The sequence below is a fragment of the Varroa jacobsoni genome, unplaced genomic scaffold (genome assembly GCF_002532875.2).
Source record: "Varroa jacobsoni isolate VJ856 unplaced genomic scaffold, vjacob_1.0 scaffold_379, whole genome shotgun sequence".
Taxonomy (NCBI): Eukaryota; Metazoa; Arthropoda; class Arachnida; order Mesostigmata; family Varroidae; genus Varroa; species Varroa jacobsoni.
In genome coordinates this window covers 354,809-380,355 of record NW_019213281.1, presented here as the reverse complement: position 1 = coordinate 380,355, position 25,547 = coordinate 354,809, and the positions used below count along the sequence as shown (strand labels likewise).

At 38.4% G+C, this 25,547-nt stretch overlaps 2 protein-coding genes and 3 long non-coding RNA genes across 25 annotated transcripts in view; 3 read left to right on the top strand and 2 right to left on the bottom strand.

Annotated features, from left to right (window-relative positions):
• Positions 1-208: 208 nt before the first annotated feature.
• LOC111259899 (uncharacterized) lies at positions 209-2,622 on the top strand. 2 transcript variants are annotated; one of them, XR_002679903.2, is made up of 3 exons: positions 209-345; positions 1,307-1,384; positions 2,326-2,622. XR_002679903.2 is itself a non-coding variant. In XM_022832268.2 (3 exons), the coding sequence occupies exons 1-3, from the start codon at positions 960-962 to the stop codon at positions 2,517-2,519; spliced, it is 453 nt and encodes a 150-aa protein (XP_022688003.2). In that variant the 5' UTR covers position 959; the 3' UTR covers positions 2,520-2,622. The 2 variants fall into 2 exon arrangements, 1 of the variants encoding a protein (XP_022688003.2); XM_022832268.2 differs by lacking the exon at positions 209-345 and adding an exon at positions 959-1,140.
• Positions 2,623-4,995: 2,373 nt separating this feature from the next.
• On the top strand, positions 4,996-7,678 carry LOC111259904 (uncharacterized). Its single transcript, XR_002679908.2, has 2 exons — positions 4,996-5,205; positions 7,225-7,678. It is a non-coding gene; the product is annotated as an uncharacterized LOC111259904 (long non-coding RNA).
• Positions 7,667-11,479, bottom strand: LOC111259905 (uncharacterized). Its single transcript, XR_002679909.2, has 3 exons — positions 11,295-11,479; positions 9,958-10,041; positions 7,667-8,447 (listed from the first exon to the last, which is right to left on the bottom strand). It is a non-coding gene; the product is annotated as an uncharacterized LOC111259905 (long non-coding RNA).
• A 1,764-nt stretch (positions 11,480-13,243) lies between these two features.
• Positions 13,244-18,080, top strand: LOC111259894 (uncharacterized). 10 transcript variants are annotated; one of them, XR_002679902.1, is made up of 4 exons: positions 13,244-13,277; positions 13,960-14,126; positions 14,558-14,718; positions 17,845-18,080. It is a non-coding gene; the product is annotated as an uncharacterized LOC111259894 (long non-coding RNA). The 10 variants fall into 10 exon arrangements; XR_002679900.2 differs by lacking the exon at positions 13,244-13,277 and adding an exon at positions 13,302-13,425 and having other exon boundaries at positions 13,944-14,126; XR_015310785.1 differs by lacking the exon at positions 13,244-13,277 and adding an exon at positions 13,303-13,425.
• LOC111259893 (nose resistant to fluoxetine protein 6) overlaps positions 18,075-25,547 on the bottom strand; it is a 27,614-nt gene continuing 20,141 nt past the window's right edge. For 4 of the 11 annotated variants that reach the window (XM_086968060.1, XM_022832258.2, XM_022832249.2 and 1 more), the window contains 11 exons: positions 25,356-25,485; positions 24,625-24,715; positions 24,369-24,445; positions 23,941-24,114; positions 23,264-23,418; positions 22,814-23,046; positions 22,241-22,430; positions 21,822-21,996; positions 21,009-21,137; positions 20,498-20,640; positions 18,075-20,195 (listed from right to left, as the gene is read on the bottom strand). In XM_086968060.1, the coding sequence (XP_086824186.1) occupies positions 19,926-20,195; positions 20,498-20,640; positions 21,009-21,137; positions 21,822-21,996; positions 22,241-22,430; positions 22,814-23,046; positions 23,264-23,418; positions 23,941-24,114; positions 24,369-24,445; positions 24,625-24,715; positions 25,356-25,485 (1,767 nt within the window). In that variant the 3' untranslated portion in view covers positions 18,075-19,925. Of the gene's footprint in view, positions 20,196-20,497; positions 20,641-21,008; positions 21,138-21,821; positions 21,997-22,240; positions 22,431-22,813; positions 23,047-23,263; positions 23,419-23,940; positions 24,115-24,368; positions 24,446-24,624; positions 24,727-25,355; positions 25,486-25,547 lie in introns of all 11 variants that reach the window. The other 7 variants (XM_022832250.2, XM_022832251.2, XM_086968059.1 and 4 more) reach the window with 7 other exon arrangements.

Below are 25,547 nucleotides of genomic sequence, written 5' to 3'. Positions count from 1 at the left end.
GATTTGGTTATGAGATTTGTTCGACTCAGACGTTGTCTCCTAGTCCATCTTCGCGGTTCGCCCTCGATGGTAATTACGGTGGGTGCGACGGCGAGAGCTTCTAAAATAAGATAGACGTTCACTAACCGATAACGTGACGGGTTCATTTAGTCACGCGACTAGGAGATCATGACTGTAAATGTAGTACTCAATGATATCAGAAAGGAATCCCGCGTAGGCCGTCTATTGGCATATGTGGAAAGTGTTTTTGCATAAATCTGAAAAGCCAGAACAGCCTTATTTAAGTGTTGAGACATTACGTCGTGCGCTTCGAAGATAACTGGATTCACTCAGAACGTCTTGCACGTACGTAAATTACGTTTCTCATAATTCACTAAAACTAGACTTATGTCTTCGTCAGTTCTCAAGTGAACAAGCTAAAATCACTATGCGATTATACACAAATGGGTAGCACTATCCCCAAATATGAAGAATACAACCGTTTAAGACTAACCAGTAACAACGATCATTAAAAAATGAAGGAAGACTTTTTTGAGGAGGAATAATTTTTCATTTTTCAATTATGGTAGCAATGATGGTTCACACTATCATTTTTTTGGTTCCATACAATGTTCAGTGCTTATATGGCCAACCTGACGGTTAGGCAAATGTTCAGAAATTCCTAAAGCCAGCATGCTTCCATATGCGTGTTATGAAAATCGACCACATTACACAAAAAGGCAGGAGCTAGCGTTGTGCCGTATTTAGATAAGCAGTCTGTTTTTGTGCATATGACGAATACCAAATACCTTCTCTAGATTGTAAATCCAATATGACAGCTAGTAAAGGTGGGTAAAAATGCGGTAATAATCATTGCAGTGCCGTATTAGAATGCGTCGATACATTTGGCAGACGATTTAACCTAATATCAGTATTCCTAATCAGGTAGGCTTTTGGGTTATAGATTTTCAGCTATGTGGATGTCGGAGCGCTGTCTCCGAGTGACAAGTTATTTCCTTTGCTTGTTTATGACACACTTTTTTGTTCTCAATAACTCAAATCGCCGTAGACGTGTTAATGGGCCGTATATACTTGTCAATTGGAAGATCACGATTCAGGCGAAAACAATGATTAAAAATCATCTGGCAGTAGCTCTAACAGGTATAAATAACGCTGTAGCCACGCTTGGAGTGACGCCGGGTCCAAAAAAAGGGATCACCTTTGAATGAAGGTCGTTTTCTAGTTACTTTTCGTAGGAAGTAGAACGTCACGGAAAGGATGCGCCCCAATGACGTGCTCTGCATTGGTCTGTTGTGTTTTCTCTCAGCTCAAGTTTGCGTTGGAAGCAATGGACAACCACTTTCGAAGACATCCGAGTTTTCTGGCGTGCAACAAACACTGTTCGGTAATATGCTACCGTATAATGTTATCTTTAATATGCAAGTGATAGTTTAAAAATTAGACTACCAGAGAATTTTTATAAACATGTTAATAATACCTAACCCTTAGTTTGTGCCCTACTCTACTGCAAAGCGATAGCGTGACGTTTTCATAGTTTAGGTGGTAGATTAAACGCTCTCCAATCTGCCGCCATTAAGCAAGTGCGAGATATGCGATAAGATTCGAGTATTAACCGAAGTACTTGAACATAGGAGAACGCCAACGGGAATAGTAGTATAACGGTAGCAAATAAAAGTATTTTTTTTTAATACAGTATTTGTATATCGTGGGCGGATAGCTATCACTGGTTTAGCCAATGAGTTAATTTTTATCATAAAATAGCTAGTTTGATCAAGAGAACTATCGACATTTTTGTCTCATTTGTGTATCGTTGAAGCATTTTATTCTTAGAATCTTACCGAAATATTTTAACCATTATCAGGGTAAAATTAAGGTTACCTCACGTAAAGCGTACAATCCAACCAATACGTATTTCGAATGGGTAAACATTCATTTATGATTACAGCTTTAACATTTTTCCAAGTGAATGGTAAAGCAAGCAGATCAACGTGTTAGGCGATTTGTGCACTAACAACCTCCTAGATAGGGAGTCCAATGCCACAAAAAAAAGACATCTTTATGCCTTTCCATTCAATCTTAATTAATGCTAAGATAACAGTCGATTCATGTCTAACAATACTTAATGTAGTATTATGAACAAAACTGAGTAGGCAGCTTACGGAAAGATCCGTTGTGTTTATTCCTGTCAAAATACCAGTAAAAACGCCAGCAGCGTTGTGCTATCGCTTGCGCTTGTTTCGAAGTTCTTCCCAAGTCACCCGGTATAGATTAAATAGAACTTGAGTGCGTACATATAACAACAATAACAATGTACATTGTACACAGGTCCCATTGTGACATCATCCGATACTCCATTGCAACGACAGTCGAGTAATGGACATGTGCGAATCAGACCCTGGACGGGTATTGTGAAAACTGTCGTCAAGACGTTCTTCGTGACAGGGATCATAGCCGCTGTAGTAGAGTACTTCATGCCGTTTGTGGGCAAGCACGTGTCGGTCTTAACCCCGCATTGGTAACTAGTTTACGGGACGAATCGGTAGCAATTTGTGAACTAACTGATGAAAATCAATCACTTCGTCGTAGTGAATATTGATAATAAATGAGGCGTTATGTTATGAAGGATATGCTTTTTAACTTTTGAGGTTTAGTGAATATCTGTCTATCAATACCTATTTAGTGTCCGCTTTCTTTTATATCCGACATTGAATCTAGAAGAAAACATGCAGTGTTCCTTAGAGGATATATTTTGTAGTCTATTCTAGAGTGTGCAAGCACCACATTATTCTTGCATCGCGACGGCTTTGCGAAATTAAGTATGTCAGAAAAAAGAATTTGTCGTTTCCGTTCGGTTCCATGTCTCCATATTAGATATGCATTACAACGCGGTCACACACAAATATACATTGAATTAATATTAAAATTAAGGCCAAAAAGTATTACTGCTGGTTAGTCTATTTTGCTATTGAGCCTAATATATTCTACGTCCAAGACAGAGGCTGCTAGTTTTAACAGCGCAAATCAACCTTAAATGCGGATCGAAAGGTTATTATTGACAATGAGTACCACAAATCGCGACATCGATTCAATATACTCGCAGCGAGTAGACTCCCTCGTTGTAAATGGGCCTAAAGATTTTAAGAGTGCTCGATTTGAAGCCAGTGAATATCATTTGCATGCCTAAATGCGCGATAATTCAGGTAGAAGGTAATTTTTCTCAGTCTTTTCATAGACATGATTAATGAAGGGAGCAATTTTTATAAACTGTTGCCCAGTTTCTCATAACACTATCTTAAAACCCTGTAGATGTTTATTACTATCGTTATTACTCCCTGGGTATCTTATAATGCGAGCAATATGGTATTTTCCAACAGAAAAAGATTCTTTATTCAACTTAACATAAAAGTTCTCTGCTTTAGATAACTATAAGACATAATCGATTGACATATAGTAACTATTGTCCACAGTTTTAACATTTGCTATTTAAGCGTGTATTACTGCAATAGCTACTATGGTAGTTACGACTAGTTTTTCAAGGATAATACGGCAATATCGATGCCTTTGATGAATTAATAAATCTGCGACTTCCGTATGCTTGACATATACGTCTGTTGTATTTTTGCCAGTAGACCGGCGACACATAACGAACAGATTTTTCTTTCAAATTTTGCCTCCGGTGTTGCCGTTAACCTTTCAGCATGCAACGAAATAAGTTTCAGACCAACACGCTTCACGTGTACCTAAGAACTGAATCAGACTATGAGAAGCAGATATGGTTTAGCTCTTCGACAAATACATAATAAAGTTTCGTGTTTCCGTAAACAAATAACACATCTTTAAAAAAAAAATTATTTGCATGACTTATTCTATTTTGCATACGACAAATCCTTCTATATCTTTTTCAATTAAAAAACATGCTTGTAGACCAGGGCTTGTAACGTTTGTATAGTACACGTTATTTTTACAAGATAAGAAAGATACAATTTAGCTTCAAGTCGCGAGTTATTTCATGCCCTCTCAGTGTAACCTCATCGACCCAAACTTTAAACAAGTCTACTTCAAAGCAAATAGCTCCATGTATGTGCGTACCGCGGATTGGATCATTTTTGGTGATACTTTGGGAAATTTATTTTTGTCAGGGATGGATCCTCTTAATTGCATTTCTATCAGAAGAACCATTCTTTTTAGGTATGGAAAATTGTCAGACGCGGAATATATGAGAAGTGAATATTCTAAGTTACAATAATAGAGGTAATAAACAATAAAGGCAACACTCTGCTCAGGCCCTTAGATGCAGGTATGGCCATACTAGAAAAAAAGGGTGTCAGTTTCTCGGTTTCATAGCTTCTGATGACAGCTTTGATGAAAACGCCCATTTATTTAAAGATAGTCCTATCACAGTCATAACTTTCAGCGAATTTTCAAAATGCTTTTTCCAGATTTTCGAACGACGAAAAATCGGCAAGGCGGAGGAAAAAGGAATCAGACAAAAGAGCCGGTTTCAATCGTGTTTATGCAAAAGATATCAATGATTCCTTTAAAAACTTCATATGATGCTCTGAAATGTCTCTCGAGTGGACAAAGAATACGAAAGGGCTTGAATATTGTGCATTCTAAAGACAACACAAAGAATGAGTTATTTTGAGTATCTCTGCTAGTTTTGGTAGACTTGATATTTTTGCCGCAATCGGATGCGTCGGGCGTACAACCACTACTATGACGTCGACGTTAACGTATAGTTCATCTCGGACAGTAAACTAGAGTCAGAGTCCATTGATCATAACAAATAACGATTGGAGGTGACATCACTGGTGTCGTAAGTACGAGTTCAACGAGAAATTATGCGCGTCACTCCCACATCGTCCGTAACAGTTCGTAATTATGACTAAATCACGCCATAATGACATATCGAGCATCTGAATGGTAGGGTGGCACATACAGGCTTATAGATAATCAATGCACACAGTAGGATCTCTAACACCTTTATAAGGAGAGTTGTTCATCCGTATTTGGCGTCCCTCTCAAAACTGGGCGACTACTAACGACTCAGAAATAAATTGAGGCTAATGATGAGGACCGTTTTCCGTATTTTTCTTCTGCTCCTCACACTGATGGTGCTGGCAGCTGCCAACCTTGACAATAAAATCGATAATCCACGTATGAATGATATCACCCCGAGATATTACACATTGCAACACAATAACGGTAAGTTCCTTCTCCGCATGATCGAGAGCCTCGAATATTTCGATAGAGTTAAATCCTCCGGGAAGCACTGCTTCTCAAATCGCCTTATCTTAGTAAATAGACCTAAGCGCAAAAATAATATTTAGCACTTTGGCCGAAATGGGTCAACGGTTGCTTACCTGATCGAGTACATCGAACCGAAAACGTACCCTATGGGCTAGAAATTTCGTATTTGTATAAATCATTTTGTCTTGCTTTGTGTAGAGAGTTTGACCTGATGGCAGAGCACGATCTAAACCATATGTTACTAGGCAAGTACGTTGGCGCCGCACTATCAGCTAATAGTAAGTAGTTAAGAAATATAATCAGAAATTATAATAATTTTTTAATCATACATGTCCTGTAGGTATGCCATAACCAAATGGCTGATGTCAAGAATCAGATAAGGGTCTCAAACTGTAATCACTTGACTGGTAAATGGCTGCTAGGTCCTCAAATGAGTGTGATTGAACCTTGGAAGACCAAAGGAAAATCCTCGGGGATTAGGTAATTAGTAGGAATTAGATCAGATTAGGCAATTCAGTTGAAACAAGTTTTCCAATTCTTAGAACATAGAAATCGTTAGGTAGATTGTTAAGAAGAGGTCGCTCAGTTAAACTATGTTGAGTGAAGGTTGGCTCGTCATCAGTCAATTTTGATACTCGCTTCATTACTCAATCATTTGACCATCAGCTGTGCTTTATCGCTAATTTTTCATCAATGGAACTTTAGTTCATAATTTTCCAAGGCACACCACATTTCTAGGGAATCTATGCAGCTTTCGCCGACCAAATTGCTAGCCAACAACTAAGTGGTTTTCTTTTGCTATCACATTTACTATAAGGAGTAAGCCAAATATATAGAACCGTGAGAAAAAGAACCTTTCGATGATGTTTTATTGTTTAGTGTTGTCTCGAATAGCAAATGTTCGAAAGCAGCCAAAATTTAGCGTGAGATTTACGTTTTGTTTTTCTCAAGTTGATTTAGCTCTATTTAAATTGTAGCGTTTCTTTAATGTTTTCGCGTCGAACAAACAATTACCCATCTCTGCGAAAAATCCTCCGTTGGTCTATTCTCACCTGTTATTCCAATGCTCTCAAATTTCGTCGCTATACCTTAAATGACCCATAGCTGTTTATGCACTCGCAGCTATACATCTACTAGTATCTTAATAAATTTGTTCATTTGCAACGAGACCGAAAGCAGAACGGGGATACTATGCGCTGACCGTTTTTCCGACGATTTATTTACCGATTTAGTGTTGCTCTGTATCCGTTTGGCTGTATCTTATAGCATCGCTAAAAGTTAACACAGAATGATCTTTTAAGCCATAATTCATATCATAGAAGTTATGGGTAATAGCAAAAGCAACAATAATCATAGAAGATATTATAGTAGTCAGTTAATGCCACGCGATGGAATAAACTGGGTTAGCTAGGACTGAGATAATCATCGTACAAAAAATACGATTCCAGAACAGTAGCGTAAGCATTTAGACGGAGCTAATACCTTAAGTAAATATTTTAGATCAATGTAGCAGTCTTCAACTCAGACTGTAGTATTGGCCTAGGGTGGATTGCTTCCAGTTTTAGTAGTTATGCAACTAAGACAATTTAGCTTTCTTTTAATTTAATTGTATATTTAATCAGTTGTATTTTGTACTATAAATATAATCAATTGTGTTTTAAGTTAACTCTGCTTATAGATACTGTGAAGATATTAGCTAGGTCGACTTTTGAAGCAACCCGTAGAAAACGCAATTCTCTGTTTTTGCATCGTGCACGTTATTTGCGTCTCGTAGAGGACGTGGTGATGTTTCTCTGAGCTACTTGCATTCTTCAAACTATCCTGGTAAAGGACCTTGAATTATATCGACAAAACCAGTGCACTTTAAATCTCTAATGGTCAGACCAACAAACCCAAAGACCTTATGTGCATAAAATAGCACTTACATCACGAATGTTTTAACTCAAGATAGCTTTATGTTCTTCTCCCTTCTAGGAATATTACCACCCTGGGCTTTAAGAGTGCTCAAAGCAGGATCCTTCGTTGGTGCAGTTGGTGCTATAATTGTTGCTCTTCTAGAAACATTTATGCCTACCTATAAATTTCGGTTTGGTCTACCGTTTACGTTTTGAAACCTTGCTACAAAACGCACTAAAGCGGCATGGCATATCGGAGGAATTGTTCGTACAATGGCTTCATTTTACGGAACCTCTACTTCTAAGAGTCGGAATCAGCTTCTGACTCTAGTTAAGGGTTATATATAAGCGTTACAACTAGCCCTGAGCGGTTGTCTCCCGAGAGACATCGTGGGGTGCTACGACAAGTTAAGGTACTTCGATTTGCGGGCCGATATGCTCTGTGAAACGCTTTTTGCGTATGCTTGTTACAAGTCACATGCGTTACATTTGTACATTAATAATAAAAGAACAACAAAAAATTTCTCCAAGAACAGCCGTCTTTATTTTCGCAGAGAATAATAATGAAAATGCCCCTCAGCTTTTGTCCATTGGTTGCCGGGAGCCTCTTCTCCCTACAGGCATTCAATAGCTTTGATAAAACAGGAGATCACTACTACTCACCAGGAGATCGCTAAGAGATCATTATTAACATGGTTCCAATTTATAGTCTGAACTGATTATTTTAGACTGAGACAATATAGTATACCAAGAGAGACTAGATACTTCTTTTTTGTTTCATGCGTTGAGACGAAACAAATAAAAGGCAGCTATTTTAAGCAGTTATAGATTCCAACCGGGCAACATATGTTACATTGGCACTTATATTGCTTCTCAGTAGTGTGTTCGTTGAATATTCACTAGCTACTTTAAATATTTTATAAATGGCTTTATTTATGTTGTAACAGATCCGAAACAAAAAAATGAACACTTATCTTTGTGTCTGGTTAAACGTTAGAACATCTTTTAAGATACTACGTCAAGTAACCAACAATTATTTGTCATATAAATTTAACTTAAAAGTAATTCCGATCGCAATTAGGATAGGTGTGCGATACGGGCCATTTGGTAGGACTTTAGAGTATAGAACTTCCAACGGTTAAATCATGTCTAAGCCTTCTTCTTGAAAAAAGAGCGCCGAGATTACACATAATGATCTGAAATCGCCTCGCCTATTAGAGCCAATTCATTACCATTGTATGTAGATCTACGTCGTCGCTTTGATCTCCAAGGAACCGAAGCCCTCAGAACGAACTTTGGGAGCTGGAAGCAAAAATTCGTAAAGATTAGTAGGGATTTTTGCGTTTCGGGTGCGATGATAAGCAGCGTGCGGGAAGCAATGAATCGGCTAAGCAGGCATTTCGTCACTGGTTTTGCCACGCATGGCTTCAACTAAGGACTTGCACGGCAGGAAATCAGGTTTTTACAAAGCAGATTATACATTTATATAAGTGCTCCAGAGACAGGAAAAACTGCCAACCATGAATAATAGGTTATTCATTGTCCCCTAGTACTAGCTTTAGGATATCCAATAAATTTCTTTGTGTGCTTTTCTATAAAAACTTATTTAGAACGTCCTTTGTAAAACATCAACACAATTTACCATATATATAACCTTGTAATCTTGCGTCTTACCAACTCTTAGTCTTAGATCTTAGTCAACCAAATAATTATTTTATTACGGTTTTTCCATTATCCTGTTAGAGGAAGTCAATTGATTCGTTTAAGCAATTTAGTTAGCTTGCCCTATTACCCCATTATCAGGGTTTGGCCATTTGATCACAATACTTGTGATCCTCCACCGGTTTGTCAAGATGTCTCATACCCGCGTGCCAATTATCCTATTCTGCCATTGCAAGCATTCTAATATCGAAACGCCAGACTCTCACAATTCTTCTACTATCTTAAAATGAAGCTTACTTTAAATTCGTACATTTAACCGGTTCAGATATGAATAATCATAGTTTTTCATTTAACAAGATCTAGGACGTAAATGGAAAAGAATCATTAGAAACAACCGAAAATACTTCTATTGTAACCTAATATCTACAGATTTTACGCAATTTTCAAAATGGTTGACATACATACATACACGATATATATTCTGGCTAGTAGATATTACATTGATCATTTGAGAGCCTATCTTGGAAAGTTGGCAATATAAGTGCTCGAAACTGTTGTTAGGTAAACAACAAACGTTGACAACTTTGGTGTTTTCCATGCAAGTCGACATCAATTTGAATGCGTACAAATCGAAGCATATGATTACTGAATTAACCCGCAAAAGCTTCCAGTATATTGCTTCGTTATTATAATAAGCTTTTATGGAAAAACATTTTCTGCATACAACGCTGTCTGCATCGTCTTTCTGCCGAGGGAACGCGGAAAGACGCGCTGATCATGTCGAATATTTGAATGTCGCAATTAAAAACATAATAATAACTGGACATACGTTATACTGTTCTGTGTTATCTTTGTGATTGATCGATATGCTCGATCATCTCGTCAGCAACAACCGTGACAAAACTAAGCTGCATATATACATTTGGGCCCAAATATCTCTATAATGTACCATCGGGGTCTGTCGTAAGTCTGCGTTTCAATGCAGAGCATAACCACTGCACCCCTTGTTGTTGTTGACTTCGGCTTCAGTAGGTCAATTCGTGGACGCTTAGTACAGGTTTGTTAAGCTACTTTTCAGCGATGTTACAATTCAGATGCATATAGTATGGAGGTAAATAGGCCAAGAAAAATACAAACAAATATTCCTCACCCTAAAACAAGCACATCTATTGTGCTAATAATTGGTGTTATAGCGCGGTGGCTCGTCTTAGATATCAGATCACGCATATACGCCCTGAAAAAATACAAGGACTGTCAATTTCAGCATTCCATGCACTGATGGTTCTACCATTTGATACGTAATACCTGGATACACGTGCGTGATGTCACACCGGTCATATAACGCTTAAGATGTGAAACTCAAACAAAAAAGTAGCAATTTCGCAGGAGGAAAAGTTGCGACCAATGGGAAAACAATACCTAATCGAAACCCAGTGATAAAGTGACAAAGAGAAATTACGTCCTTAAAAGTTAACATGGGCTGGTTTAATGTACCTGCAACTGTATGTGTTTGACAGTCGCTATCACAATGTATTGTCGCTGTTTTTAAGCAAAACTGAGTCTGGATTGTTTTTAGATAATTGACTTACAAGGAAGACGTTCCAGTAAAAAGCCTCTCCATCAGTGAGCCAATATCTATAAGCATCGAACTGTTTGCAAGTTGTTGAGAACAACAACAACGGCGATTTTGGACACATGCGTCAGTTGCATTGTGCAGAAACACCAATGAATGATGTTAACCCCCTACTTAGTACTTGTAAGCAAATCTACATACACCCAAATTATTACACCTAAATAACCGCAATTCAACAAAAATTAAATAGGCCTTTTATGACAGCGCAGCTTTTCACTGACGCGTTCGAAAATTTTCTGAACGCTGCAAACGTCTTCGGTGCTTCTTTCTAGGCCGTATTCATTTAAGGCACGAATGCACGTAGAAATTCGCCTCAGTTAGCTGGTTGATTGAAGATTGAAGCCGTTCAATATCAGAACAGACAGCAAAGGTCTATCTTTGTAGTAGCTTAATATTATGATAGCTCAAAGTGTGGTCAAAGTAATACAAACTACTTGCCCCAGAGGTGGTCACTGCAGAATCAACGTCGTGCAGAAATGCATATCTCAGCTCTTTGACATGAATAGCTTAGACTCAGTGAGGAAATATTTATAATATATCTACTGGAGTTTGTTTGTGTAGATCAACATTGAAGACACTGTTGGATAGTATAAAAATGCGCTAGCTATAACCGTCATAAATCGTACATTTTTCCAACAATTAGTTACAGGTAAACAGGCTTATTGAAAAACAAAGCCTTTGTCTGTCGTGCAAATGCATATATGGCATCTATACAGCCTGATATACAGTGATCATATCGCCGCCACTAGTTGACAAAAAAAGGCTGCCGTCAATTCGCCTAAGGGCGTCTTGTGCCTGCATAAACATGTCTACGGTTAAAACGACCAGGCAAATGTTTCTACGCGATGACTGACCTTTATGATAGCCTGCGAAGCAAATACGCGTACGCTCCTCCGTAAATTTGTATTCCATAGCTGTTGATTAGACCGTCCATGTTCTCGAATGCTAAGATCATTCGGCCAAATAGACGGCTTTCTTTTTGTTCATTTAGGATAGCTTGAATCGTTCGACGTTATCATATGATGGTAATGTTTTCGCCCTCTGCAAAGCTATTTATTTACTTTTTCTTTCCCGGGCAAATTTGAATCAGCTCGGCTAGCTAAGTGATTTTCTTCGGAAAAGTACTAATGCAAAAAGTAGTCAGGTGTCATTCAGTCAGAGATACTTTAGATAGAATTTGATACATATATGTGTACAAAACACCGAAAAATTACATTGTCATTTAATTAAAGAGGCTGTAAAGTCACTAAGCAGCTGGTATTGCACTGTTTCGAAGGAAGGTCTCTTTAGACTTGCCCAATAGCTGTTATAGGAATTTTTAACTTTATTCATAGGCTGGTATAGCACCTTTTACAGCAAGTAGTTGACGGATACAATAGAATATAGCACTTGAGTGCCAGTTCCCTTCCTATGAACTGTGTTTTACTTTCTAGAACGGTGCTTGTGCCTGCTTTAGTAGCTCTAGATCATAAGCTTATAGCCTCTACTCTTGGCTATTCGGGTTGTTATATCCAATTTTCACGTCTCGTATTTCTTGGTTCCTTTTTTAAGTTCTTTGCTTCGAGCAGCAAATAACATGTTGGCTCTGATTTATTGAAATTTAGCCATCTATGTGTCTTTCGGATATGTGCAACTATTTTGCCCTGTACATATACGTTAGAAAAGTACAACCCACTTTAGATCCAAAATTGCAGAAATCTGTCGGCTTGTAAGACACTTGTTGCCTTATAACTGACCTACAATAAGCATATAGCAGATCGAGCACTAGAGTTGGTAACGTAGATATTAACGACGAAATCGCATGTTCCTAGTTTTAGTAATACAAATCAATTGGACTATTGACTCGCAGCTATAACACGGGGACGGCTATTTTCGGCAGCAACTTGAAGATGACACTAACAAAATACAATAGAGTGCATTTGTACTGATCTTTCTTTATTACAAACTCATGTAAACTTTTGCCTAAGTACAATATCCACGATTGAATACATGCTAAAGCATTTTACGGACGGTGGGCAAGTTTAGGGGAAATATTTGCACAATCACATCAAAGATACGCCAGATGTATACCGAAAAGTAGCTAAAAAGTGTGCAAAGTTACCATAAAGAAAGCCTAGCCCAGCCCAGCCAGCCTACCTTTTTGATGCTGAGTTCAAGTAAAATTATAAATGTTTAAAGTTTGTAACAAAGGGAGATTCATATAAATACATTTAGTTATTGGCGTCATTTTGAAGTTGCTTCCGACCGGATGGCCGTTCTTGCATCAGCTGCATCAAAAACATGGACAAATACACGACAAGATAATTTTAAATATTCATAGCTTGCATGTTTCAACAGGTTTTTCTGAGCTGCACTTAGGAAACAAAGGCAAAGTGGCCCGACCCTCCTGTTCGAAATGCACATTCCGGTGCTTTTCGCCGAACGAGTTCCATCTGTTGGTAACCACCGGTGACAAACTATTCGCAGAAAACTATCTGTAGAGATATGTATATTCGCTAATTCAGCGCGAAATAGATGCACATTGGCCTACTTTTGTAGATTTCTTATAGCCTCTTATTCTCTATTGTAAGACGACGTATTAGCTTAGTTTCAACGCAAAATCACCTCTTCGCGTTTGTCATCTGGAAAACATAGAAATTTTACGAGAATAGGACTGTTTATGGTCCTATTCGAAATATATTAAGAATAACATTTGCTTCAATTTTGGCTTAGAATTCGTCAATACTTTTCCAATTACTTTCTCTCTCTCTCTCTCCCATCTCTCTCTCTGTATATATATAGTCCCGCTAATAATGCAGTAACAACATGTTCTCCGATTGAGCTAAAAAACGCCTGAGGTAATTTGGATCCGAAAGCAGGCGTAGACATATTTTATTTGATGCTAGGCACAGCCTGCTGAAACAGCGCTTACCAGCCGTACCATACGCAAAATATGGAGCATATATTTTATGTTTCTTTCATATGGATCCACTCAAGCAGTAACAGGTATTAGCAGCTGACATCTGTTCGTCTACCAAGCAACGTTGCATTACGGTTAATTCTTAGCGGAGTGAACCTGGACATGGCCTACATATGTGAGAAAAACCAAACACAATAGTTGATGACTCATTTGACTATGGTGACTAACAAAAAGATCCTTATGTATCCGAGTTTGCCTATTACACATTTATACTATAAACGAAATTGTACGAATTTTATTATCCCATAAAATAGAAGTCAGTTCGTGGCCACTATCCATGCAGACTTATCAATCTTTTTGTCATCCGTCGAAGTGTGAATTGTGATGTTTCTTCAATGTGCCATTCACACTATTTCGTTCCACGGGTGGCACAAAAATGTTATCTGTCCGTTCTATCTAACTTAGCCTGAAATTATAATGGCGTAGGCGGTTATTTGCGGCAAGCCCTGTTGCTTTCTTATTTAGGGAGCATATATATTTTTATTCAGATCATTGGACAGTATATCACAATTACTAGCTTTTGTTTCACTAACCATGGTCTCAGAATGGTCTCTAAACAGGATGGACTCGTTGTGACAAGACGACTCGGGTGACTGTTATGGTAAAGGCAGCCAGAGCATTCACAGGTCCAGTAGCAAAACAAGTGACCGTATGTCACTCTTCAAGGAGAGGCCCGAAGCTTACAAGATCTACAGATATTTGGTCTTGCCATGAACTTTGTATGAAGGTACGTCTAGTAATCCTTTTTACAGAGTTCTATGTGTATTTGGGTAGTTTAGGGTGAGAGGGGTACGGTTGAATATACTGTCGCACTCCTGATAAGTGTTGTTTATTTTCGACCGGATAGAAACAGACGTTCATCCCTTTCTCCAGCTATTAGCGTATACGCGCCTGTAAGTTACGCACTGCAAAGGCTGCTTGTACATCTCTGATCTTTCTTTTAGCTAAGCGTTTTAAAAATTACTTTTTTGACAGCTAAAGTACCCTTACACCTGGCAACCCCAATCTCATAATTTTTCGCCGAAGTATATATCTAACTCACATCTTCTTGTTCCACCAATACCCATACGTCATACGTCTTACTATTCTTAATTTTATGATGAATAGGTGTTCTTTTTTGACTTCGAATCTCCGCCTCTCACATTGTGTTTCGCATAGGTTAAACGCGCCAGCCAGTCCGCCTCTTCTTAAAATCGCCATTCAATTCCACGGTAATGATTTACGTGACAAATATATATCACGCAACCAGGTGGTTAAGTCCGTGGCGGTTCTACGGAAAGAATAGAAGCATCAGCTATTTGCGCACACTCACGCGTCAGGTAAGTTATTTGGATGCGCTCGTACTCTGCATTGTGTACATATCAAATGCTACCTTTTTAACTTCTAATCTACTAGGGTGTCTTAAACTAGATGGTTCTGATCTATTGGAAAACAATTCTGACACAAATGCTGACCGAACAAAACATATCGCCGTTGAAACAGATAGGTGCATTCGTTTTCTGGGGGGGGTTGTCTCCTCTAGGCACCTGAAATATGAACGATGCTCAACAGATTGCTAACTAGCGTCAATGTTGTGTCTCGACGTTGATAGCGCACCGAACTAGAAAATATCCATAAACGAATATTACAGAGTGTCCTAACAAGGACGACTCGCCATCTTTCAACGAATTATGACACTTTCTTTAGTTTTACTTTTCATTTATATATATATATATATATATATATATAAATATATATATATTTTCATTATATTCAAAAAGAATTATACTGCGTACATCACACACATCTTACGTATATTTTATTGGTAATGTCTATTGTTTTGGGCATTATATTGCTACCAATTACGCTGTTCGTCATGAAGGCTTTCTTTAATTAAATTAAAACTACGTTTCTGTGACCGAGCTTCTAAATCGCCTACTAAATAGCCGTGAATTTAAGGATTTTTGGAAAATGAATGCAGGTTTTCCTGAACGTAGATAGGATCGACTCGCACGGATCCGCTTCAATTTGTTTACCTTAATCTTAAGCTGATATTAATTAATTAAAGCTTCGACTATTTCAACGAGTCAAATCTCTCATTTACAAGCGTAACTGGTGTTTTGTGATCGTGCTAGTGCTGGCAGTGAGTGACGATCGTTCTGCCAACTAAATTAGGGTTCTTTTTCGGGCTACTTTAAACGTGGCGTAGACCCTCATATTTGTCATTACTACTCGAGTCCGTCAGTATGCCATGAAATAATTTTTTTTCCTTTGTACAACATTTCTGACCTAAACAATGATCCTCGAAACCTACAAACAAATATCCAAAGTAGAATTCACGGCATTCCTAATTATGATTATTACTAATGTATTCATTTTCTGTTCCAGGTATAGTAATTTGTTTTAGTAAATTATCAGCGTGTTGCGTTTTTTTGTCAGCATCTGTTGGTTCTAAGGAACACCGTCCATTTTGAACCGTGAAAAAACCGCATGAAAGTCTACATAGCCCACTTGATGATTAACTTGTTTCAATATTTGCTTATATAGCTTCAATATTGCCTTATGTATGCGAGCGTTAGCTTCACTTATTTTGCCAGCATCTACTCGTGATCAATTCAGATCTACAGCGAAGTAAAAGGCTCACATGAGTTGCTTATTTATTAAATATCCCCTTCATTAAATATGCATTTTTCTTGTAATTTATTTATCCCAAGAGTAGCAATGTATCCGAGCTTCCGACCGGGCGGCCGGGTACGCTCGTCAGAACCAATGGTACGAGCCCGGCTAGTAGAGACACGCAGTCCGTTCTCTATTCCTGTCATTTAAAATATTTCATCCCTAATATCTTTAAACCTACCGTTTACTCGAAGTTAAAAATGACAACTTTATTACACGACAAGGACCGATTCGAGAACTATGTATACCAGCTTATTTAGTGTGTTCCTACGAAGGATAGCCCTCGGCAAGGCGAACTTCGAAGAACAATAGCAGTGAAAACGAGCACTGAGGCTCTCATTCATGCTTCAAATTACACTGCTGTTGTAAAAAACACATTTTACCTTTATTCCATGAGTGGTAACTTTGGACCTTTGGACACCGTAATACCTAAAGTTGACGTTATGGCAAAGTTAAACACATTAGCATGTTGTCACAGGATCGATTAAGGCTTTTAAGAAGTGTGTTGTCATATATGCGTATGTGTCAAGCCCGACGAGGAACGGGAGAAAAGCTGACTGAAGAGACCGTCGAAGTGGAGAGCGAACTAGTGCCATACATATATAACCTTTCCTAAGAAACTCTCGGATATTATGTGTTGTCAGAAAACACAACGGCTTTTGTCCAGAATTCCGCCTCGTCGAGTAGGGCTCGCGGATTGACGCAAGTATTTAATTGGCGATTGATGAATATATTCAAATAGCAAGTACAGTACAGTACAGAGTAGAACCTGCTCAATGTAAAACAGCAGAAGTTTGATGCGGCCTGGCAAGTTCTTATTCGCTCCACATAAGTTGAACCCGCCTCATATGGACGTAGCATTCGTAATTTATAGTTCGTAAATTGTATTAAGTAACTAGATAACTAGAAGTACAGGGACTTCAGAAAACTACCACAGACAGTAAAAATGAGCGTAATTGATTATTTTAAAAATCGTTGTCTAGACGAACTTTTTTCATCAGATTCGTAGAGTTCCCCGTAATTCATAGCTTTTGCTTGCTTGTCCAAAGGCCACTTGAGTCACAATGAGTCACTCAAGGCAATTATGTAGATGGCGTCCCGGTTGAAAAAGGACCGTAACGTACGTCAAATATATATCAATATACTGGACAAAAACCCATCGTTAGGTCAATTGAGCATTCTCGGAAGCATCATATCAATACTTAAAGGTCATAAATAAAATTTATAGTACTTATTTAGCGACTAAACGTAATTGTTCGTGACGTTCGCTCCGATTGGAACCGGTAAAAGATAACAATTTATATATTTTAAGTGAGTGCCCTTTTCTTTCATGATATTCTTATTTAGAAAAATTCTAAATTATTATGATGTATGTGGTGTCCCACTGCAGTCGACGGATCCTAAGTAGAAAGGTACTCTATTACGTTAAATACAAAAGCATATACATTTTAGTTTCTCGTTATTCCACTACATAATAAACACGTGCCTGGCAGAATGTCCACGTAGATCTAGAATCCGATTTTATGGCCATCTTTTTTTTTTATCCTAACCTGTATCTTGAATGGCTACAAACGAATCTGTGGAACTTCAGCGAACCATACATATACGTGAAGTTTCTCTCTGACTAAATACCTGTCTTGAATTTTAGAAACGGTACCATCGTTGACTACGAAAAGCAGCCGCTAAGCATTTGGTACTGCGATTGTTCCATACCGATGCATAATTCAAACTAGTGGTAATTCTTCCAATTTATAAAACGTTGCTATTTTAACATTGGGTTATTATTGCAGGTAACCCTATGCCTTCTATATTTACGGGGATAGAGTAATTCTCTTGGACAATTAAAGCTTAGCTTTAGCTTATCGCTTAAAGACTAAGGAAGGAGATGGATCTAACTTCCGTTCAGATGCTGGCTGCGCCTACTGAAAGAACTCCCGAATTGGAAATAGCTTTCTGCATTTATAGGCGGTAGATTTGTCTCTGTACGAAGTGTTTAACGGATGAAATAAAAAGGCTGCAATATTTATATCAATCCTTTATTTTATTACCATGCACTAGGCGAGAAAAGCGATGACGAATCCGAAGGATATGTTTGTTGTCTTTATTTTAGACGTTACATACAAATACACGTAGGTTAACCGTAAAATGTTTTAGATTTCTAACACGTCAGAGCGTTTCAGAGGTGAACAGGAAGGCAGAGTCGCACTTCACAGCTGTCATCTATGAAGTCGCTGCTTGCTCGCCTAACACCGAGGTAGTTGTACTTGTTAACCAAACTCAATACAATGTTCTGTTATGCGCAATATTGCTAAAAGCTTCACTATTATAAAATAGGCATGTAAACAAAACCAACTGAATATTCACTGAGCTAATCTGGCTGAAGTGTGCAAACACTCTAAAGCCGGTTTCGCCCGAAACGACGAATTAAGGAAGCAACAACAGCTCATCATATTGAAATATCATCAGGAAATATTAACTCTCTTTAAGCCCAAATATGTTTTTATATTAGAAATAATGTCACCAAACTGAGTATGCGCTTTTTTAATTGATTTTCCGCAATTTTCCTATAAGACCTTAAGCCAGTTAATCACTGTAGGACTTCCGTGTTTCATTCTTGTATCTCTCCATTGAAATAAAATAACAACATTAGGATCTATCGGCGGCAAAACGTCGGCGTTCAAATTTTTCGTCCGAATTTTCTCAATGTTTGCCTAACCGCCGACAATGTACATGGTCCGACGCTGTTATGGTGAAACACGACAACTATTCTACCTGCTGATTCCGGCCGATATTTCCAATATCTTACTGTAATCATATTATTTGTTGACAGTAGAATTGGTAGATTAATCGTCTTGCCAGGCAGTGGCAGCTTTAGCAGGTACCTCCTTGGACCGCCTCCTTGGACGTCGGTCTTTGTTTGCGCATTATTGCCTTGGAAACGACTCGATTTCGTTACGTTCTTCTAGAATTTCGTAGAGGCAGGTTATTTTGCATCAATTCATGTGACCTTCAGACATCACGCTTTTTCGTAGCTAACTTCCCTCAAATAGTTTAAACGTGTTTGCTGATGGACGCTTTTATTACTGGGGCTGTTTACGCATAGTTTCATTAACTTCTTGTATAAGCTATCGACTAATCCATCTTTCGCGTTCAAATTTTCAGAACGTAAACGTCAGAAGTTTCTATTATCTCTTCCGATAACGCAATACGAAGTTTTTTTTTTTATCGTCCTGGGCAGCAGCTGTCGTAATAGTATTGTAAAATATAGAGAATCTTCACAAAACGCTCTATCTCATATCTACATGAAGACACTGCCAAAACTAGATGTCAAATGCGCTGAGACTGATATAACCTAAGGTATGTGACTTGAAAGCCACTCAAGCAGGACAACAATGAATACCTTTTTGACCAGCCAGTACATATTTTTACAGTCAACTAAAATTTCCGTAAATAGCTTTGCGAGAGTTCTCTAAATTTACCTTTGTATTTATTTGTTACTTTCATAACTTGCCAAAAATACAGGAGCATGCTCAGTCTAGTCATTCACGCAAATTAACTTATGTAATTACGTGCAACTCATGTGCCTACTTGACACCCGTAAGTGCTCATTATGCGTTACTGTTATCATGTAAAATAAGAAAAATATGGCTTCTGGCACGATTGTGCGTATTCGGTTCGTGGCAAACCACAACATGTTTCTCGTTTTTACTAATTATTTTAGGTTTGTTTAAAAAATTTCGCATACGTTATATGTAGAATATTCGAGAGTATCTGCCCGCGATTCCAGTAGATTTCAGAGCATTTTGTCTTAATACAATAGTAGATATTGAACGATGTGGCGATTTCCAGATTGCCGTTTGGCAGTTAATTCTCATAGCCTATAGATGAGCGCGAAGGGGATATCGTGCGTCGATTCTAGCGCGGCTCTACTTGATGCTTTCAAAACACTTCCGTTTGGTGTATCAAAGACCTGATTCACATATTTTATGTCTTTTTGGTCGTTAATCTGTGCTCGGCCTGATCTGGCTTCTTGCTTTGCGAAAGCTAACTTGTCGAGAGCGTACGTTGGAGCCTCGAATATAAAAAATATGAAAACTGCCAGAAGGTAGTTGAAGATCGCATCTGCAAAGAAGTCACGGAACTGCAAATCACGGCATAACGAAATAAATTATGGCTCTAATTACGGCTGATACTACGCTCCTCAAAACAATCATGACTTTTAGATTTCACCTCTATTCACGCCTTTTAGAGCCTTGGATATTCAGGAGTTCTGGGAAAACACACGCAGGATTGAAGCAACGATAGAATACTTCGTATAACTAAAAAGGCAGATACATTTCAAATGGTAGCCAACTAACATTACAAGATTAAAAAGCGTATCGAATAAATGGTCAGTCTTATAATAATTAACCAGTTCTGCCACTGCGTATAAAACCAACTTACGTTTTGGTAATAGGTGAACGCGACCATGTATCTTCCTGTGAAATTCTTCAACATTATAACGATGTACTGGCACAGATAGAAACAGTAGGACAAGCGACTCAGGATCATTACGTTTGGCCGATTTAGTATCCATCGGACGAAGGCTGCAGCGCAAGTAGTATTGCAAACGTCTTAGTCTTCGTTCTCGTGTAAAACTTATAGGTACCTAGGTGAAGCGAGGTGTTCTATTGTGCATTTTGTGATGTCTCATTGCAAAATTTCCGACTGTTTTGCTACAAATAAAACCCCTTGATATTGCTGATTACACTAAAGGGTTAAAGTAACTTAAATATTTGCATTTATTTCGGTACGAAACATCGAGTTATACAACAATTATCTCTGCAACGAAAGCACTGTTTTAACGGGGTCCAGGGGTCTATGCGTTATACCAAAATTAAAACGCACAACATATTAAATGATCAGTCAACAGGATTGATCAATCTTGAAAATGTCATTGGAAATTGCTACTTACGAGCTTTTCCCGAAGCGCAGAAAAAAACTACCCATACAACGCATGCACCCCATAGGGGCCTATAGAGAGATCCGTATAGCACCGCTTCGATTTGACTCACCGACCCTCTTCGGTGCCACACATTGACTACTAGAATATTTGAAAAGTTTACCCAGTAGTTAATAAAACGTGATAAATTTATATAATATCTATTACGAGATAAAACGTACTATTTTTATAGCGCTCTATCAGATTTTGTTTAAGAATTTTTCTCTGATATTTAATGATATAAGTACGAAGCCTTAAAAGCGAGTAATGCTTAACAACGTATCAATATACGTTGTTGTTTTTCCTTTGGTAAGGAGGTCGTTTTCTTTGATAAACGTTTTTTCGTATTTCGCGTCTCGTATATGAGTTATTAAGTCCAGTTTAGTAGACATTGAGGTTCTATTGCGCTATAATGAGAAGGTTTATTTTTTTTTATGGTTGAGGGCATTCGAAAATATTTCAGCCTTATTTCCTCTGATATAAATTAGCTAAGAGAAAAATTATATTTTCAGGCTAAGTAATTAGTAGTAGTAGTAGTAGTAGTGGTAGTAGTATTCTTATTAAGTAATAATTAATAATAGATATATAATGTGTCACGTGTGGGTGAGACATTTCATTGATCTGTGTTTATCGTTGTGAGATCCGTTGTATATAAACAATATCAAATTTTATCAAGCATAATATATAACACATCGTTAGAATTGCCCATTTGTCTCTGCCCTATAATATTAATTTTGAGCATGGTACACAATATGGTGGAAATCAATACAAAGATTATACGCTTACCAAACACGATAATAAACGACACCAGTCCGATCAAGGACCAACAAATCTTCGTGACCATCGGGGAAATCTCGCGGTTTTTGTAATGCTCTATATAATGACCCCCCAGTATGCCTATACATACTGTGGCCAAATACGGAAGCGCCTGATCACTGATACGCAGGGCAAACTGCATCACCTATAACGTGAAAATCAATACTGGACGTAACAGTAAACTACCGTATCATTACTTATGAGGTCTGAGAAATCATTCCGGTTACCCGTTTCGAAGCCCTTGCCCAACCTCATGCTGAGTGGCATAATTTATACTGATTTATCGCCCAAAAAAAAAAAGTTAAGAACATTGTCTAACGAAAGAAGCTTCCTTCCATTGAAGTTAAATCCGACCATGAATAATCAATTAAACTAATCTAAATTAGTACCTTAAGTGCTTGTCGGGGCAAAATTAAGTATGTGGGTGTAGCATCGTAGTAAATTGTAAGAAAAGCTGTGTAGGCATTTGAGAAAACGATGAGAAGGCCGAGCACAAAAACGCCTTGGTAGGGTCGGTACACCATTAGAACTGTCGGTAGGATCAAGATGATAAGCAATTGCATGTCTGCCGCAATATACCTAAAAATTAAAAGAATTTAGTGATCCCATAGAGGTGAGAGTTAACAAACGCAAACGTAAAGAAGCAGATCTGTTAGTACTTTTTGTCCATGGAGATCATAAAACAAATATCCGTAAGCTTAGAGCTCTTCGGCGCATAGGTCTTAACGCGGTACTCGAAGTAGCATTCTCGAACTTCACGGCCAGAAGTTTATTCGTCGAATTCACTTCGGCATTTACGGGAGCAGCACACCCGATTTACGCTTACTAGCCCAGCTTCTCAATGTTGGCACAAAAGTTTTTAGTTATGATCGACAAAATCAGAAGTCTACTTATATATAGTTATACTTCAAAAATCGAATTCATGATTATACAATCTGTGCAAAGGTGGCTGTTCAACTCACCATTGGTTACCCATGCAAGCGAGTTCAAAGCTCCACCAATTGTTGATAAAAAATAATTGTGTCCACCACCGTTGGTCGCAATTCCTGCGGAAAAACGGGTAGAAAGCGTCCATACCGGGTCCCGAAGTCACAACTGGCAGGAAATAGAGCATACAAATGACCGCTAGCGCGGGGACAAGAAGACGTAACGCGCGCCGAAGTATCATCACAGACACGAATTGCACTACTGGTACCTGCTCAACGAAGGAAATAAAACAAAACGGTACGAGAACGAAAATTCATCACTGGTTATACCGCGACGAACACTGAGAGTAACAAGCGTACGAAGCAAATGAATTAATGGTGTAGATATGTTGGACCGATGCCCGAATGGGTGTGCTTGATGATCAATCACACTTTTGAATTTTTTGTACAGCCTAGAACAACAGAATTTCATAGGACATCTTTTACCTTTTCTAAAATACGATCCTTTGTAATGCCTTGATAGAGTTTCCGGTAGACTAGGATCCCGGTGAGGGCAAAAAAGCTGTCCACGGCCAGTATTCCTTGCGTAACAATGCTGAATACGGGACTACGCAGAACGACCAGGAAGTGCAACCCTCGATCTAGCCGATATTAATCATACATTATTTTCATTTTTATCATTCTGGTCTGACAGACTGAACTTATGTCTGTAAACTATTCTATGTAGTTTCACAGGCATATGCGGCTTCCGCGCACGCGCGGTCTGATACGACTTCTAATGGCACAATTGGAACCCAACCTCGAAAATTACTACAAAGCCAAACTTGTTAGCATGTTGTAGGTGGAAATCGTTAATATATGTATATAAATGTCGTTAAATTCCATTGTCTAGAGCATCCTTCGGCATTTATGTTACACAAGTGGCTTGTAAGAACGAGTAGTATTCAAGTAACTGTACGACTCCTGGAGTAAATGGTAATTACTGGGGTTTATCTGCTTTCGTCTAGCTCTCGCCCCCTCGCATCGTGAATTATCAAGTAACCTTAAATGTTAATAATTTTTGCTTCCTCGAAAGATCATCATGCGCCAGCGTTCCTACAATTGGCGTTTTTGAGATTAACATTAATTACAGTATAACAACCAAACGGACCTACTTTACATACCATACAGTGCAGGATCCCCGAGGAACGTATGAGACAGTAGAATCCACAGGGAACTCAGAACACGGATGCCGTGAATGCAATCGACGTCGCGGTTTCCTTCCATAACTTCACTTGCTGTGAGCTTGAGGTACGAGACCCTAACAGAAAAGCATCGCATTAGCCGTACTGAAAAATCTGCTCAATTCGATATAGAGGACACATCAGAAAGGATGATTCAGTAAATTATTAATCTGTGTGTTAGATGATTCCAACAATCAAACTACGTTACAATTTAGTCCTGTTTCTGCAGCAGTGCGTTATCGACTAAGAGCGATAGAAAAAAAAAGGACCCGTATACGTTTCAAATAGAGTGATATTGGTTGCTTTCGAAAAGTGATCTTTGGACACCCGTAACAACTAATTAAACTTCTTCGTTTTGTAAACTTGACCTTGGTCATTTGGAGAGTTTCGACAATCACCTATAGTTCCCCATACGACAAGAATTATCGCTATTAGAAATACGAATCTGAAACGCAAGTCAAAAAGAATCTGTGATGAGTAAATAGCAAGTTAACAAATATGTGTGCTCATAGGCTCATTCAAGTACCTTAGAGGGTATGTCCGGTAGGGACATATCTGAGCGTACTATACCATTGCCACCTTTTGAATTTTACAATTGCAGACCAAACATGAATGACAGCTCACCCAGCGATCCAAATGCCAGCGTGGAAAGGCTCTGCTGTCACATCGTCCCTGCATGCGAGTGGTTTTGCCCTGATGCCATATTTTCCTCCGACTGAAAAAAAACTTTGGTAGAATTTTTGACAACTTTCTCCTCTACAAATCCTCTCCAGAGTACAAATAGCTTTAAGTGTAATCTAATGATTGCACTGGCTCAGAAGGGGTCAAAGTAAGAAATATGGAAATTTTAAAAAGACAATTTTAATGGGCGCTAAATCTTGCAAATTAAGTTAAAAATACTTTAATTAAATAGCGTAAAAAGATTGTTGCCAGTGTTCGAGAGGCTACGATTGTCGTGGTTATGTGAACTGATTTACGCAACATTTTTCGTATTCCGTAAGTAAGTTACAGCAGTTATTTTCGTAAGTACTACGAGAACAGCTCGACACAATCGGTTGGATGTTTTTGCCGTCTAGTTTTTGAGAGAATAAAAGCCTTGCGAAACGAGTTCATATAACAACAGGTTATCGAACTAGCGTTGCAATATATAGTTCTCTTGCTACTTTAAATCTAGCATGCAAGTGTGACCAAGAAAACTTCTAGCCAACCTATCTAATGCTCTGACAATGCTAGTCAGTATGTATAGATTTGTTGGAACCACCTGGATATATTTAAATATGGTCTGTTTCTTATAATGTAGGATTACTAGTATGACCAGCTAATCTTCCGCACACAATAAAACGCACACAACTCACATTTTTGTACTAAATGCGTAACAATGGAGTCTTCACATTTCGATGGCAGACAAATACCAACCCTCATGCCAAGTGGCAGCCTCTCCATCATCTCCAGCGCCCATGTGGCATTCGGACTGCCCAGAAATTCCTAAAACACTAATAAATGACCGCTTACTTCGACTTGTCGTTGTTGTGACTATTAGTCTCCAT

Excerpts from the sequence above, each read along its gene's own strand:
- LOC111259899 (XM_022832268.2), top strand. The coding sequence starts at position 960 with ATGTCGGAGCGCTGTCTCCGAGTGACAAGTTATTTCCTTTGCTTGTTT. Across the intron at positions 1,141-1,306 it reads TCTGGCAGTAGCTCTAACAG|CTCAAGTTTGCGTTGGAAGC; the intron begins GTATAAATAACG and ends GTTTTCTCTCAG. Across the intron at positions 1,385-2,325 it reads CGTGCAACAAACACTGTTCG|GTCCCATTGTGACATCATCC; the intron begins GTAATATGCTAC and ends CATTGTACACAG.